The sequence below is a fragment of the Sphaeramia orbicularis genome, chromosome 10 (assembly GCF_902148855.1).
Source record: "Sphaeramia orbicularis chromosome 10, fSphaOr1.1, whole genome shotgun sequence".
Lineage (NCBI taxonomy): Eukaryota > Metazoa > Chordata > Actinopteri > Kurtiformes > Apogonidae > Sphaeramia > Sphaeramia orbicularis.
This window is the reverse complement of record NC_043966.1, coordinates 26,798,613-26,816,843: the sequence shown is the minus strand read 5'-3', so window position 1 is coordinate 26,816,843 and position 18,231 is coordinate 26,798,613. Positions and strand designations below refer to the sequence as shown.

Sequence of the window (18,231 nt, the reverse complement as noted above, 5' to 3'; positions counted from 1 at the left end):
AATTTAAGTAATTTATGGCCCACACATTGGGAATATAAGGCGTATAACAGATACATATTTCTGTGATCGATTGAGGGTGACTTGGTACAGACATGAAACTCCCATTGATTGATCTTCACTACACTCCCCGCTGACCAGAGAAAACACTCGATAGCGAATGCGAGAGGGGATTTAAATTGGACAAATCTTGTCCACCGTACTTGACGGATAAGGTAGTTTACAGCTTTGTTCATGCCGTCCGTTCTAATCCGCTTGTAACGCCGCGTACCTAATACTCTAACATCGAAATGGACCGATGTTAGCTAGCTTGTAATGTCGGCAGTGTTGGACTTGTTTTCCCTGCTTGATCCTGCTTCCTGTTAGCCTTGGGCTAGCTGGAAAATCGAAATTATGCTAATGAACGAGCAGCTATAGTTAGCCAACGCGAAGGGGTGTAACTTAACTTCACAGAGTAGGCTACTCGTTGCATTTAAGTTGCAATTTATTCCAAAATCTATGCTCATAACTTTGTCTCACAGCCAGCAACGGGAGCAGCTGATTTCTTTTAGTTTGCTAACGCTCGGTAGCTAGCCATCTTGCTTGTGGGATTTAAGTATTAAACTTGGCGAACGTTGGCTTTTGGTCGCAAAGACAGAGACGTTGATATCGGTCAGCTGCACTTGCATGTAAATATATACTTTGGCAACAGGCTTACTTGTATCGGAGCCACTCTTGTGCTCGTAAAATACTTTTATTTTACAGTGAGGAATCCAGCCAATGCTCTGTACTGAAAAGACAATAGAGAACCTGAGACATGCTCAGCTTTTGTACTGGGAACGAATGGAACCACTGAACTAACTTAGATACAATCGTGTTTACAGCATCGTTTTGCTATACAGCATATTAATGTAATTACTTATGCAAGTTTTAAAGTGGTGAAATAAATAGGCGGTGTGCGGTTAAGTTGACCCGCGTAGACACCAGATACTGTGAGAAAAGTGGATGGACTCCGTGCAGATGGTGCTTGTGCGACGTCTGAGGGTTGCGCTTCCCTGAACCTCCAGGTATCTCCCATTAAAACATCTGCTTTAGCTAAATGAACACGTTTGCGGTGACCAGTCGTCATCAGAGATAACTAGGTGGATAGAGAGACGAGGAGAACCGGTCTGAAGAGGGAGGTTCCTGCCCGTTTCTGAACGTCCATCTCTCCAGTTTACCTCCATCACGTCCATCCACCACCGCCCTGCTTCTCCCCCGCCATGGACCCCCCGAGGACTCGGTCACGGTCTCGGTCTGGTTTCTTTCATTTCGGCATGAACAGCGTTGGAAGCAGCGGCGGTGGAAACGCGGCCGGTAACGGGAGTATGATGAACGCCAGCGGAGGAGGGGGAAGCTACCAACAGCAGAGTAATCCCGGGTGGGCGCCTCATCACGGTGGTCGCAGCCACCCGGAGAGCCAGCAGCACACCCAGGGGAGCTACCTGTCCGCAGGGGCGCAGCGCCACTCTTCGCACGGAGCTCACAGACACCCCGGGGCCGGTAAGCAGGCTTCAGTAAACAGGGCCCGCAGCCCTGCTAGATGCATCATTACACACAGTCTCACAGGATACACCCCCTGAGGGATGGAGGCAGACCACTAGCAGCTTAACAGGCTTTGAGACATTTAACTAAAAGCCTTGATGTTTTCACCAGCTGCCGCCTGGACATATATAGCTACATGTGATTTAGAGAAGCCATTGATGTGAAGCTTTGAATAACATCTAAGATCAAGAAGAGGAAACGAATTTCTTTAACTTTGTCTTGCATATTCGTGTCTGATTTACATTTCAGACTGGTTCTAATTGGGAATTTAGCTCTGCAGAATGACATGTTGCAGCTGTGGGTTATGTTAAGGTACTCTCTAAGGCAGGAACAATTTCACAAGAGTAGCAGTTCAGGTGAGGACGTGATTACCTGATTTTTTTTTATATCAAGTAATAAATGCATGGAACCAAATGAACCAGCTGTTTTCATTATCACATGAATAACATGAGCAGCTGAGAGCCTTGAAACAAACCCTAAAATACAATGTCTTGTAATAAATGCTTCTTTATTAGAGTGAATTGTAACTTTTTGAGATTGTACATTTACTGTAATGAAGGCTGGCACAGTGACCTGTCATAATTTTTACTCAGTGGTGATGTTCATCTTCTTGGAGATGATACCTTTTATCTTTTAATAAAGTTCTCCATGGCCATTGTGGTTCCATAATGAGGGGTGGAATAGAGCACTAAATGAATGTGGTGCCAATACATCCCCTCCCTCCCCCCCAAAAAAACCATTATGTGCCCCACTTTGCCACCAGATTGCGTGTGTGGAGGTGGTCACACACAAACAACATTCCCATCTTGAGAGACTACTTGAGTGGGGTTTGGTAACTTGGCTTCTTTCAGTTGTGTGAGCTGCCTCCTTTGTCTTAGCAGCTGCACATACCTCTCTTAATGGTTGTGGTCTGTGTGTATCAGCAAAATAACCCCCTATTTAATTGTACCTCTGATTTACTGTTTGACAGTGTGTTATTCAGATTACACTTCTCTTTATGCAGAATGTGTGAGGACTACATTTGAAGGAGTAAAAAAAAGTCCCCCCAATTTACCTTTTACTCCATACCAATTGTGTGTGTGTGTATATATATATATATATATATATATATATATATATATATATATATATAGAGAGAGAGAGAGAGAGAGAGAGAGAGAGAGAGAGAGAGAGAGAGAGAGAGAGAGAGAGAGAGAGAGAGAGAGAGAGAGAGAGAGAGAGAGAGATAGATAGATAGATAGATAGATAGATAGATAGATAGATATAGATTTATTTTTTCAGTTATCCGGAAATAAGGTTGTCACTACCAAAGCAGCTTTAATGGTCAGTGTTGCATCCAGCAACTTGTCGGCATAGCAACTTAATAGCATTGTTTTATTTCAGTCTTCAGTGAGACTATTATTATTAGGTTTTGGGAAGTGCCACAGTGAGGAGGTCATGTAATATTTCAGTCTCTCAGACTACCAAAACCCGACAGATCTCTTATAGTTATATCTGATCAAATGATTGGGGCATCAGCTTTGACACAACCAATCAAAATTAAATAGAATTTTAATAGTATTTGTCTTTCAGTTTTTCTGAACAGGTTCTCGTTGAAAGTTTACCACAGAAACAAAAGAGAGACCAGTAGACCTCTAGAGAGAGAAACTTAGAGCTTATAGCAGTAACATGAATTGTCTCTGTATTGTTGGCGCTGTTTTGCAAATAATTGTTAAAGTCACCATGTGTCTGTGACGGAACTGAAGCAGATACATATAGTTACTTCCCCGCTTGAACTGATTGTTAGTTGTGGAAAAAATGGTGTTAGTCGTCCCCAGCAGCCATGCTTGAAGGAAACAAGGTCGTGTCTGCTTGCCAACAGAATCATTCACCATCTCTTTCCTTATGGCCCTTGGGGTGAATTAGCATTAACAGACCTAGTTCTCCACAAAACACACAGGCGGCTAAGGCTTAGGACACTGTAAGGTTTGAAGTAAAGGGATGGTAAATGAATAAAGATGTAACATTAGTGTGTTGGCCTGCTCCTGGCTAGTCAGTCAACCGTCTTTCCCTCTGTTCTCCACAGCCACTGGCAGGGCGTCTTTGAGCTGTCACTATCAGCAGACTTCACATGGCTCTGGAGTGGCGTCGCAAAGACAAGAAAGGGGTGTGGGAACACTTTCAGATCTGTTGTTTCTGAGGAGGCAAAAGGGGCTGTTCGGATGACGGAGGCATAGAGGCAGAAACAGAAAGAGATGAGGAGAGAGGTTTTTTTTCTCCCCTCTTTTTGGTGATTAAAGGTTTTTGGGGGACTGCTAAGAGGAAACTCTTGTCAACTGAGTTCAAGGGCATCCTTCTTAAGCTGCATTGTCTGTGTGCACATGCTGCATCCAGATTGCACATGTGGACCGTCAGATAAACAGCTGGAAGAGCACTGTGTTTTGTTGAGATTATGTTTATGGCATTGCAGCTTTTATTCAGGGTTAGTATTATTTCTCTTTTTAGCTCTATATTTTTGGCAAACGACTCTGGTTTTTTATTAAGAAATCCTGCTGTTGTTCTTTTTAGTGATGGTTTATTGATCTTTAAAGAGAGATTCTTATCATTTTTCCCTTTTTGCATGGTGATCAAAGAGTAGAGTAAACACAACAAGATATTTTCTTGCCCAAACCCAGATTTAAGACTGTTTTTTGGTAGTAGATATTTTCTATAATGCCCAGTCCAATTTAGGAGATGTTTCACTTTGGTTCCTTGAAGAAATGTGTTAGTGTTGGTGAAAGTTTCAAACGCATAACATGTAGCTTACCTTGTGAAGCAAAAGAAACCCTCTGTTTCTGTCTGTGAACCTGCACAGACATAGCATGTGCTCATGTATAACCAAAAACAGCATGCTTTTCAAGTTAGATCAGAGGGAATAATTTGTCTGAGAGCTGGAGAAGAAGAAGAATCCAGTGTGACATCTTCCAGAGATAGCTTGTTCCTCATCTGTTGGTCTAATGCTGGACACTCAAAAGGCTGTTTGGAAGGGAGACACTTGCTGGGACTTCAGGACTGTTTGTGTTGTAACATCAGATATTTTTTCTCATCATTTTGTTTTGTGTTTTTTTTTTGTTGTTGTTGTCTAGAGGCTGCAGAAGACTTCAAGCATATCAGCAGCTGTAAACGTAATGACTTTTTTTGGCATCCAGTGTTATTTTTCAGTGGATAATTAAATCAACATCAGGCAAATGTATTTGTGAGGGTGTTTATCTGTCAGTTTAGCAAGCGTATACCATGTGTCTTGTGGTGGTGTTGTTCTCAGTCCTATCTTATCTGATTATATATTTTTTTACTATGTGTCCTACAGGAGGAGTGCTACATTTTCATCCAGATAATGTGTGCAGCGAGGACCGGGACAAAGTAAGTGTGATACATGAACAGTGCCTGTAGCCTCTGCCTGCCTCTCGTTTGAATAGGATTTGTATGTCATTGTGTTCATCGTCCCTTCTCATCTGTCCTCTTTTGTTTTTCCTTTTTCTCCTTCCTCACCACCTCTGTGTGCAGATGGAAGACAGCCCGAGCCCGAAAAGGCAGCGTCTTTCCCAGCAGTCCATGTTGGATTTAAGCTCCGCCCCTCCCTCTACTCCGTCATCTCCCATTCGCCCATGGGAGCTGCCGCCCAGCCGCAGACCACACCCCCACTACATGCCAGAGAGATGCCACACGCCTGTTCGCAACCGTCGCAGGTAAGTCAATTTGTCTGACACAAACACAGCTGTTGTCTCCATAATTTAATGGTTATTGTTGAGTTTATATAATGTGAATTCCCACCAGAAATTAATAGACACAACATTATAGATTAAGAAAATATTCAGATGTTCCATTAACAATTGAAAGGAAATGCTTTCAGGTCCTCGAACCAATGAATGATTTGTAGATTTGAAGAAACTGCTTTTTCACTTGAGATCTTGAACAAATCACTCAAACGATTTATTGATCATCATATTAGTTTTAAGTTGTATTATTGATTAGTTATTGCAATATAATTGATACTGCAGATTGGGAACAGTTAAGAGATATGTTTAAAGCTGAATTTGGATTTAAAAAGCTTAAAATGATTCTTGTGTTCTGAACTTTGTTGATATAATCCATTTAAAAAGGGCTAAATATAGTCAGGCCCTGTAGTTTTGATGACACAATTTTCAACATGGCTCCTTTTGCCTGTTTAGCCTCGATCTTTTTTCTTCCACCTCAGTCCTCCAATGAGGCGCCAGCGGGGCCGAAGAGACCGCCTGACTCGCCACCATCACCATGCCCACAACAACCACCACCACTACAACAACAATAACAACCATCATCACCACCATCACCACCCCAACGCTCATCACCATCACCACCACTTGCACTCCCACCATGGCCCGTCGCCAGGCCATCAGGATGAAAACTACCGTCATCCGGCTCCCCCTCAGGGTTACCCACCCTATAGCCAGCAACCTCCTCGAGGGCCCGGACTAGGCCCCGGCCCTGAAGAGCGCCCGGGCTACCATCCTCCAAACCCCTCCCCGAGGCCTCTGCACCAGTCCCCAAACCTGTCTCCCCGGCTGCTGCACCCTGCGGCTCATCCACAGCACCCACATCCCCACCCATCCCAGCAGCAAAGCAGTGTGGTGCTGGACCTCCATGAGCAGGTGAGTGTAAGAGCAGACACAACCTATTCTTGTTTGTTGTTAAAAGAAATTCACCTGCAGAGGTGACTAATGACTTTTAAATTAAATGTATTACTGTGCTCCAATGTTTTTTTTTTTTTTTTTTTCTTTACTCTGTAATTTATCATATCCATACATGCAGGATATCATTTATTCATTTGGAGACCTGCATATAAATAGGCTCAATTTCTGACTTGTTTACGTTGTCCCTAGACACTAAAAATATGCCATCAAAATTGATGTGAGTCATGGATATCTTATTATTAAACAGAGGCTCAAAAATTAAGATAAATGTGATCAGTTTCTACCAAAAAAAATTTACGTCAGATTTTATACTTGTACATTTTGCACATTTTGTTTGTTTTCCTGTAAAAATAGATGATCCTGGGGTTTCTCTAGATTCTGCAGGGGCTGAAGTGCTCCAGTTTCAGACATGGAGCTGTCTGGCCGTTGGGTTTGGGGGTTTGATGGTACTTGACTTGTCATCGCTGTATTTTTTTTTTTTTTTTTTGTGTGTGTTTTTATAAAAATGCAGTTTGCATGACTTTTGCATGCACTCAAAGTGGAAGAAATATGTATATGGAAGAGATAACTGTGATGTTCTAAAGTAAATTTTAATCCTACATTTTTGTGTGCCATTGAAAAATAATAAAAAAGTAAAAAGTGACATTGGTTAAACAAGAGTGAGGGATTTGACTAGAATATAAATGGAAGTATAACTTAGCAGAAAATGCCCAGCGTATGATTTTCATCCCCTTTTCATTTGATGTAGATGCTGTGAAAGAACACTCTGATGCTACACATGTGTGCTGCCATGGTATGGAAATGTAGACTTAAATGAAACTTTAATCTCAGAATCTCAGAGCATCTTTGTGTTCGTGTGAAATCAGTCTCAAACGGTGTTGAAACTAGACATCTCCAGTGTCAGTGCTGATGGGCATCTGGTCCTGTAACTGTAGCTGCTCGCTGTCTCAGTGCATAAATGTGAGGACTGTGGCCCTTTGATCTCCATGTTCAGGGTTCAGCTCCAGGGTCGTATCCCATGTCTTCTCCTGGGGCGCCACCGGGCCTGCCGCCTCGCTCTGCCCCACAACAGATCCCAGCATGCTCTGTGGTCTTCAGTGGACAGCACTATCCAGTCTGCAGTGTCCCGCCCCCTGTGAGTGTCTTTGTGTATATGATTATAATTCCCAGTATGTAGTCAGTTAGAATTTTTCTTCACTAAATGTGTTTGTGCATCCAGTATGTTTAGACCTAGAAACACCAAAATGGGCAGGGTGGTGCCAAATCCCAAAAATGTCATTATCCTCAAGGTGGCGCTGAAATTGTCAAGTGTATGTATTAGTTCAGGGTTTCTGGACCTTTTTTGAACCACACCCCACTAACAGCATCATGAGCCTACTGGCACATCTCCCCCCCATGCCTGAAAAAATTTGTAGGAGGGGAGAGGGGAGGGGGGGCTAATTCTAAAAGTAACGCGAAAAACCAATATGAGGACATGGTGGGTTATATAGCTGTGTAGATAAAACTGTGTGGAAGTCGAAGTGAGCTTCACTCACCTTATCATTGACTACCTGCTTCCCCCAAAAACACATTTGTGGCCACGGGGGGGTATGATTGGCCAGATGATGTGCCCCTCTCTCAGTTCATCTAAAAGTAATGTGACTGACCTATATGACGACGTGGTGGGGTATATAGCTCTGTAGATAAAACTGTGGAAGTCAGAGTGAGCTCACCTGATCATTGACTACCTGCTGCCCCCTGAAAACGAATTTGCGACCAGGGGGGTGGGTATTGGGGTAGACAATGTGCCGGACGATATGCAACCCACCCCCCCACTCACAGCCCTCAATCCGTGAGCAGGGGTAGAATATGTGCCAAGTGATTTATTATGTGATGTACAACAGTAGTCGCGAGCGCACGCACGCCGATGTCACTTGCAACCCCCCCCCCCTTTTTGTGTGTTGACATATTCTCTCAAATATGCTTGGCCAAATGACTCCATGATGTGTTTCCTGTTTTTATCCAAAGCTGGAGGTTTCAGTCCCAGCCTCTGTATTATTTCCAACTGAGTTTACTAAAAATATAATCAAGAAATTGAGGCTGTTTCCCTGTACAGTCTGAGGAAGGCTTACTGTACATCAGATGACTTTTCAAGTGTTCCCAATGTTAGATTACCTGAATAAAATCAGTGTGTTAATGGAACCGAGGCGCACCGCTGTCATCAGGTTTGGTGTAATGCGGTCATACAATTCAGTTCAAGCTGTCTTGAGTCTATTTTCTTTTTTTGTATTGGTGTTTCAAGCTAATCAAGCCTGTTTAAAAATGAGCAAAAAAAAAAAAAAAAAAAAAATCATCATCATCCTTGGCTTGCACAAACACTAACATGAACATTTTCAACAACCAATAGATGCACTTTCTTCACCATCAAACAGGAAACAGCAAATGCCAAATTAAATGCCTAATATTCAGTTTAATCAGAAATATAAACAACAGAATCCAGCCTGTAAAGAAGTGACGTTAATGCTGCTGATGATCACTGGATAGTTTACTGTTTTGCTCAGTTTTTTTCTCCTCAGGTTCAGTACAAACAATTTTATTGCTGTGATGCAAATAGGATTACTGGTTATTTAAGTAATTCATTCCATCTTTTTTTTTCTTCTCCTGAAGTTAAGAGCACAAATCTCAAATGGATATGGTGCAATCTAATCTGATGATTGTGCTGTACCCCTACTGTGATGTAGAGAAAAAAACTTGTATCTTGAATTTTCTTGATGGAACCAATAAAAACCATGTTTAAAAAGACCATATTTGTTTTTGATGCGTAGGACAATAACTTGGATAACATAGCATGTTTACTAAATCTTTTCCTCTCTGTTAGGTTCTTCAGACCTGTTCTGTGCAACACTTACCCATGCCCTACCCATTCCCATCCCTGCTGTCCAGTGATCCAGCCTTCCTACTTCCTCCTCCACACCTACCCCACCCCCCAACACACCTTTCCCATCACCCACCTCACCTGCCACAGCCTGGACAGTTTGGGCCTTATCCAACCCAGCAGGCACGGTCGGTGAGTACGAACCTACTGCATGAGCTGGCAACTTTCATTTTAAGACACCAAAAAAACTTGTTGCATATTTGGAAATATCCAATTCAGTTTTCATATCTGACTTGTCAGCTTTTGTTTGTTGTCTGTTTTCCATGATAATGTCAGACTTTGAATAACTGTAAAATATGTAATGCAGCATTATAGTTTATACCCTATTAGCTGAAGTGAATTGTGTTGATCCACTTATAGACATTTAGTAAGAGTGAAATTGTTCAGTAAAAAATCAGGCATCAACTTAAATTTCTTCTTTTGTAGAAGTTGTTGATATTTAAGATGCTGGAAGTAAAGCAAGTAAATGACTGAAAAAGCAGCTGTTGTTGAATTGTATTGGGACAATTTGTTTCTGAAGACATTAAGCTAATTATATTTTAGTGCTTTTTAAGTTTGTCTACACTTTTTTTTTCTTTTTCTTTTGTAACTTTGGTATTGATTCATATCGACTGCTACTTTAAATGACTACAAAGCGATGCCAGGAACAATTCAGTTATTTAATTAACTCAATTAAATGTCTTTATTTTCATTTCAGTGGCACATGATTGTCTTTTAATGAATTATGATCAAAGAACAAAAGTCTGACTGATCTTTGTTCAGTGGCAGCGTTGAACTCATGGAGTTGTTTATTGTTTGATAAATCTGAAGCACCCCCTCCTTCTATTCTGATTTCATGAAATGTCATTGTCTCTTTGATCAACTGCTGATGTTCTGTATGTGTCCTCCATCTTCCAGCCTTTGCAGAGGATAGAAAATGACGTGGAGCTGCTTGGAGAGCACCTGTCTTTGGGTGCAGGGCTCCACTATCCCCCCGCCACCCACCCTGCTCTCACCCCACACTCCACCCAGCTTCACTTCCTGTCCCACGACCCTCTGCCACAGGAGTTCTTTGGAGTGGTAAACAGATTAGCTACCGACATATTAAATACTGTAAAATAATTGTGCTGTTGTTGTTCTGTATGATTTGATTTGTGTCCATCTCTCTTCTTAGTCCTATCCTAACTTCATTCCTCGACGTATCCCGGGTCGACGGTATCGATCACAACAACCACTGCCACCTTCGCCTTACCACCCCAGCCTCCTGCCTTACTTCCTGTGAGTACTTCTGTTTGTATTGCTACTGTTTAAGCAGTTTTATTACATGGCTTTGTTGTTATATTCACTATCGGCTTTTGAACCAATAAATTAAATTTTAACTCAATTTTGTTGTTTATATCAGAATCATTTGGTAAATTACTGACTTCTTTACCAAATTACCATTATTGTAATGTGAATAATGTATTCATTAGGGGTAATTAAGACTCCCCATCCTGCATGACCCTCTCGGGGTTTATTTTACAATCATGACCAGCTCTCTCTATATTAACTGTGGCTCCTTTCAGTAATCACAAGCATAACTTGGTCTTTATTTACTGAGGGGTTATTTTCTGTTGTTCACCCAGCAGGATCACCTCTTTCACACCCACTGTGAGAACTATTAAAATAGAAATAGAACAATAAATTCAAGCAGACGATAAATTGTCCTGTTGTCATCTCATCAAGACACTATTTCCAGATGCTTCCGTTTTAAGTATAAATTCCATACAAATCAGAGCCATGTTCAACTGCGCATTCTAATAATGGATTGGATTTATATAGCGCTTTTCTAGACACCCAAAGCGCTTTACATTATTGACCCATTATTCATTCGCTCTCACATTTACATTCTGGTGTGTGGTAAACTACATTTGTAGCCACAGCTGCCGTTGGACAGGCTGACAGAAGCGTGGCTGCCAATTTGCACCTACGGCCCCTCCGACCACCACCAAACATTCATACACCAGTGTGGTGTGGCACTGGAGGCAGGAAGGGTGAAGTGTCTTGCCCAAGGACACGACGGACTGACTAGGACAGAGCGGGATCCGAACCGCCAACTCTTCCGTTATTGGACAACCCGCTCCACCACCTGAGCCTCAGACGCCCAATTCTGCTTTAAACATGATAAACACAACAAGTTGACTTTAACATGAACAAATTGAAAATAATAAACAGCTAACATTGAATGGACTTCACTGGCTGCTTTTCACTGAAAGGATGGAAAACATTTAACTTTCGTTTTTGTAAATCTTCAAAATGTCACTCAGGTGTTAATTTCTTGCCATATGAAGGTGGAAAAATGTACACTTCAACAGCAGTCAGACACATTTCTTTCTGTGTTGTGTGCTACTAATAGCAGTCTGTGGGAACATTAGTTCCACACTACTGTGTCCCATAACTGTGCAAAATAGTTAACATAAACAAACACATACAGGAGATAAAACACATTTGCTGCCTCATAAACTTAAAATACACAGACAGTTATTTTAAGACAGAATTTGAAATATGAGCTCTTCCACATTGAGTCGTAAATTTGCTCCTTTTTAAAACTGAAAACCCTTGGTGTTGAATGTATCTTTGTAGTTCAATGCTGCCAGTCCAGCCTACAGGCCCTGCAATCAGTCTGGAGCTGGATGTAGATGATGGAGAAGTGGAGAACTACGAGGTATGTCTGTGACTGTGTCTCAACTTTCATCATATATTTACTGGACTCTCTTTTTTTCCTTGAGTCAGTACTTATTCCTTTACTCCCTCAGGCCCTTCTGAACCTCGCTGAGCGTCTAGGAGAGGCCAAACTTCGAGGACTGACCAAGGGAGATATTGAACAACTTCCCTCCTATCGGTTCAATCCTAATAACCATCAGTCTGAACAAACACTGTGAGTGTTGCCCCTATGACATCCATCTCAATACAGCAGTTTAGTTGTATTTACATGTTATATCCCAGTGTCTGCTTGATTATGCAGAAAGTCTCTTAACTGATACCATATGTTGCCACTTAAATGACCGTATTGGTTATTGTTGCAGGTGCGTGGTGTGTATGAGTGATTTTGAGTCCCGCCAGTTGTTGCGTGTCCTGCCCTGCAGCCACGAATTCCATGGAAAGTGTGTGGACAAATGGCTGAGGGTAAGTCCCATACCCTCACACATACAGTTTAATGTCTCAGTAAAAATGTCTCATACTAGCCCACTAATGAATCGTTATTACCCATCCCCCGGAGGGGGAGGCAAGGGGTGTTGTTTTTGGTTTGGTTTGTTAGTTAGTTTGTGTGTTTGTTAACACTTTAGCAGCAAAACTATTTGTTCAGTTCACACCAAATTGGGTTTATAGATTGCCAGTGACCCAGAAATAGATGTCAGTACATTTTGGAAAATGTAGGTAAAAGTAAAAATTTTTAATGATTTTCAAAATATCTTCCCATTCACTTATAATGGGTGAAATATGTGTGAGGGGCAGGGTTTGTTGTGCCTGGCATCACTTGTTTAAAGGGGTCATATTTTGCTAAACCCACTTTTATTAGTCTTTGGTTCATTTATTTGTGGTTTTGGACCCTAATAGTTCAAAAAGTTTGAATTTGAACCCTTCAGGTCCTGCAAAGCTATCTTTATATTTATTTAGACAAAAATCGAGTGGATTTCTACAACCCGTTTTAATTCCTGCTAAATTTGTTATGCCTATAACTAGTTATGTCACAACATTTACACATATAAGGTCAAGACTTCCAACGAATATTTCTCTGAGTATGACATAATTGTTTGTCAGCAGCAGCGGTTGTAGTTCATACTGAAAATATGTCCAAACTTTAGCTGATTACCTAAAATGTTCAGTTGTTGGTTGAATGGGACAGAGCAGCACAGCCAACAACCTGGAGGGGGTGGGGCCTGAAGTGGCTCCTGCATTTAAAGGGCCAGCGCTCAAAACAACCTTTCTGGTGTCATTCAGAAATAGGGTTGAAGATGAACCTGTGGAGTTGAATTAAAGAAGAATTCAGACGCAAGCATAGCATTTACAGTTTATGTAGACCACAGGGAAATGTTTTAAAATGCACAATTCCACTTAAAAAAAAAAGCTAAATATCACTCCTTTAAGTTTATTTTTAGAAATGATTGAACAGGAATCCAGGAAAGAATGTTGATGAACAATATAAATATGTACATTAGCACTTTAAGGTTTTGACACACAAAATTATAGAGGTTTTTTGAAAGCCTCACTTTTCAACTTTTTAGCATCCAGAAACATCGTTCTTCTGTCGGAATTTTCTCACATTAAGCACTCTGTAAAATCTGCAAACCCCCCCTAACCCCAATGTCTGCCAAAGCAGCACACACCTCAACATGTGATTTCCCACTGAAGATGCCAGAAAGTTTCTTGAAGAAAAAGTTGTTCTGTTAATCATGACACAGTCTCATGATTTAGAGGCATGTGGCATCACCAAACCCTCTGTGTGAAATAGGCTTTAGAGATTACAAATCAATGCAATGCTTATGTTTTCATCTGCAAAAAAAAAAAAAATTTACAGATAAATGTGGTTTTGGGTTGAGGTGTTTCAGTTTGTGTTTGATATTCTGGCTTTAAAAGTGAGCTTTTGTTTTCGTTCTGTCTTCAGGCCAACAGGACGTGTCCCATTTGTCGGGCTGATGCTTCTGAAGTGCAGCGAGACTCAGAGTGACCACATGAGGGAGCTAGACACTTCTTATTTTCTGTCAAACACCTTCAGCACTGCCTGTTCCTGATCTATTGAGACACATGTGCGTGCTCATACACACACTCTCACACACAACCTTATCTTGCCTTTTTGTGCAGCACTTTCTCTTCCATTTCCCCTTGTTCTTTTTGATTCCTCAGTCTCTTCTCCTAATGTTAGGCCTGACTTTTTTTTCTTTACTTATTTCCTTTTCTTTCCCTGCTCACATGCACACATGCCCTCACAGTTTTCTGTGAATAATGTTCCTGCCTGACCCACAGTTTTGCAGTGCTGCATGTGTGTGTGGGTGTGTGTGGGTGTATGTGTGTGTGTGCACGTGCATGCACCACAACTGTGCAAGCTTTGATTGGTCAGCCCTATGATAAAGGGCCTTGGTACATGATTGATTGTGTGTGGATGTGTGTGAGTGTGAGATTTGTAGGTGTTTTGGAGCATGAGTTTTTGTTGTGTATCAGACAACAGAGTAATGACAATGAGAGTATTTCTCTCTTGAGTGACTGACTTTACTTCCTGTTTGTACGTTTATGCACTGTCTGTCTGTATGCATACTATGTGTGTATGTATGTTATAGACTTAATTCCTTTTCTCTAGTTTGACACTAAGGGTCCATGCTGCCACTATGCTTCTTGGTTGCCTATTTAATCTTTTTGTTTGGGATTATTATTATTATTATTATTATTATTATTCCATGATTATATTTGTTTGTTTTCCTGCCTGGCAGTTACCTCATCATTCCGGTTTTGGTCGCTATTCATTACTAGTGCTTCACAGCGCTACTGTTGAAAGTAAGCACATTATATATATTTTTTTCTTTTCCTGTCGTTTCTTAGCAAACATAATTTTGTCTGTGACTTTGCAGTGGCACATGTGTTACATATATACATATATCTATATATACTGTATAAATCTAATGAATATCTGTATACCAAATAAAAGGCTTGATAAGAACTTTTTAAATGTCGTACTCGTTTATATTTTTTATTTTGAATACCTGTATCATGTCATGTCTTGTATTCTTCCTCAAACAAACACATGTTGCCAGCATTTTGACAGTTAGTGTAAAATAGTGTTATTTTTACCATCTTCAAGCCCTGTATCAGCTCATGGTTTACATTATACATCTGTTTTTAGACAGAAAACAGCCACAAGAAAACTACGAATCACATCCATTTTGTGTACAGTTTGAGTTGTAACCAGAGGTGAAAACAATGGCAGTGCCTCTATTTGCGATTACTCTGTGAGTTGATACTTACTGGTTCTCATCCTCAGCTGATGTTAGTTTCACCTTCATGGGGGAAGAGGGACTCAGTACTCCCTCTAGTGGTCACAGTCACAGTGACATGTCTGCAATACAACAAATTGACAATGATGTAATGTCAGAAGTCTTTATTCTAAAAAAAAAAAAAAAAAGGATACTTTAAAGTATTTTTTTTAAAAAAATATTTTAAAATAAAAATAATTAATGTAACTCCTTTAAAAATAAGATTTGAAAAATGCAGAATACAGAAAATTATGACACCTTTTGTCTGAGGTGCTGTTTTTGTCTTACACCTTTTTATCTCATGTTAATGTATACATCAGTGCATACAATAAGACTTGCCTAGATATATTATTTTCCCCATTCATTTTAGGTGGAAATCAGTCGTTCTGTTTCTTGTGTTCTGTTTGTTTCTTGTGTAAAGATGCAATAATTCAAAATAAAGATATTGAGATTCATGTTAAAAGTTGGATGTAAAATGTAGTCAGAAAACAAAACACTCAAGTAAAGTACAATCATGGAAAAAATTATTAGACCATCAAAAAAAAAAAACACACTGTTTTTGGCAGTAAAATGCCATAGCTAGTGATGTAAGACCTTAAGTGATTTTGGTTATTATCAAGAAAACATAGAAAATGGCTAGATATGAGCACTTAAATCAACTCTTATGAGCTATTTTTGTTGTTGTCATTATATTTGTCCAAACAAATGTACCTTTAGTTGTACCAGGTATTAACATGAACAAGAAATTGAAGAAACCAAGGGTGGTTTAAATTTTTTTTCTCATTTCTCATTTTTTTTCTGGAGCTACAATGGCTACAAGCTGCCACTAGACGGTGTCATTGCTCTACCTTACACTCATCATATGAGTCTTTAACACCAAATGACTCATATGATAATAGACACAATAATAAACTTAATATAACATATTTTCGGCCCAATGCTCATCTGACTATTTTTATGATGACACAAATACAGCTGCAGTATAAACCAGCCTGTCGCCTGTCTGACTCTGACTGCACACAGCTGTTTCTCAGGCAGCACATGCCTGTTGTCTTCCTCCGTCTGTCAATTAACAGATAATGAACCGTGTTACTGTACACACTCATTAGCTGCATGTGAAATCCACAGGCAGACGTCACCTCTGGGCTTTGCAGCAGAAAATGTCTGATTTTCATAGAGCTGCTTGAGGCACAGAGACCTCAGTCACTTTTCACTAGGGATGGTATCTGACTTGAAGTTTGTAGGCACCCAAGGACAGCTTTTATTGCCGGTAGAAACACATTTCTTTTTGGTGTGTCTTCTGCTAAACTGACACAATAACCTCTGGTAAGATCTGTGAATTCTGTGCTGTCAGTAGCAGTCATGGTTAAAAGGACTAGAAACTATAAAATGGACAAAGAATCACATCATGACACACTTTAAACGTTTCACATCATGAGCTAATGTTGTCATCACCTTACATTAATTCTGTTTTTCTTTTTGTACCATGTCACCTTAGTATTTACACCAAACTTAGGATGTGAAGGCTTTTGTTTTTACTGTCTTACCTTCAGTTCCGGAACGTGTAAATTAGATTGACCTACATAAGTGTATCCAGACTGCAGTGGTCAAATAGATTACCTTTATCAAAGCATACTTTAGGTGATTCAGGTTTATTCTCTGTTTAAAAGCCTCTTCCCACTTTGAGCTCATGATTTATTTATTTATTTATTTTTAAAATATTTTTATTGGTTTTCACACATTTTATAAGACAGACCAAGAAGCAAAAGAAAAAGAAACAGCTTTAAAAAAAAAAAAAAAAAACAAAAGATGACATTCCACATGTTGAACAACTCCACATTTACATTATGACGCAGTAGGTGGCTGTGTACCCTATTGCTTAATAAATTTTAGTAAAGGTTTCCAGATTTCTTCAAATTCCTCTGCCCTCCCTCTAATAACATAAGTCAACTTTGAGCTCATGTTAAATTGAATGCACAACCTCATGGCTTGATGAGTCACTCTCTTTTTTTCTCTGTTCCTATGATTTTTTGTCTCTTTCATTAATTCCTTAATCTCATCATCACCTCTTTATTCCTCCATGTCTTCACTTTACCCGTCCTTCCTTTGTTTCATATACGTCCTCTTTATTTCCTTTTTTGTGTTTTCTTCCTGTGACTGCTCCCTGACTTCTTGTCCTCCTCCTGGCTTCTCCTCCTTCCTGTTCTTCACTGTCTCCACCACTTTGTTGCTTCTTTCCTCTCTCCTCCTCTCCCTGCTCATCCTTGCTGAATTCACCACCCACTCCTTTAACCCGCTTCCGCCGTGGAGCAGTCGGATGGAAGTGATGGGGGATTTCTGCCGAAAACTGTCTGCCCGGTTACTCAACTCTGGGAATAAACAATATTGGTCTTGTCTTGCTCTTTCTCTCCCACTCACTCATGTCTTCCTTTCCCTCAGCTGGGTTTGTGAGGCCATAATCTGCTCAATGTTTAATGGCAGGTGAACCCATCCTCACAGTAGAAGATGGATTGACAAATACCAGAAGTATCCTGCAGCGGTGTCTTATTTTAAAGTTTTATTATACTGAATATTGTTGCAGCCTTACAGTTGGTGTTGACTTCATGTACCATTTCTTTTTGTTGCTTATGAAATGTTTCTAAACATAGTATTAGGCAAAGTAATTTTAAAAAATGTTCTTACGGTGAGACTGCAGCTGGCCCTGGTCTAAAGGTCTGGTTTGACTTTATTCACTCTGGTTTTTGTTGCAGTTCAGTCTCATGTGAGTCTGGCTTTCTGTCTACTGGCTGTGCTTATATGGTAACATGTTCAAGGGAGCTTGTCCTGAAGAAAGAGGAATTTAGCTCAAGTGTGACAAACCTATGTCAAACAGAGGGGAAGAGGAAAAAGAGAAAAGAGAAAAAGCACCAGGATGCTTCTATTTTGGGTGCAGAAACTTTCAGGATGCTGTTAGTGGGCATGTATCCAGTATAAGTTGTATTTTGGGCTAAGTTCTTTTTCCATGAGTATCATCAAGTATGAAAATAGAGCCATGGCATTACTTCTACCCTGAGTGAACTGAACATTGAATCATAGCAGTCTCAGG

General features: G+C 40.4%; 1 protein-coding gene across 1 annotated transcript; it reads left to right on the top strand.

The window, feature by feature from the left end:
* Window positions 1-127: 127 nt before the first annotated feature.
* LOC115426864 (E3 ubiquitin-protein ligase RNF38-like) lies at window positions 128-14,842 on the top strand. The gene is made up of 12 exons (XM_030145091.1): window positions 128-1,518; window positions 4,886-4,938; window positions 5,083-5,264; window positions 5,774-6,206; window positions 7,243-7,383; window positions 9,106-9,294; window positions 10,060-10,221; window positions 10,316-10,419; window positions 11,764-11,845; window positions 11,937-12,058; window positions 12,207-12,306; window positions 13,787-14,842. Exons 1-12 carry the CDS (start codon window positions 1,239-1,241, stop codon window positions 13,847-13,849), a joined length of 1,911 nt encoding a protein of 636 aa, XP_030000951.1. The 5' UTR covers window positions 128-1,238; the 3' UTR covers window positions 13,850-14,842.
* The last annotated feature ends 3,389 nt before the right edge of the window (window positions 14,843-18,231 follow it).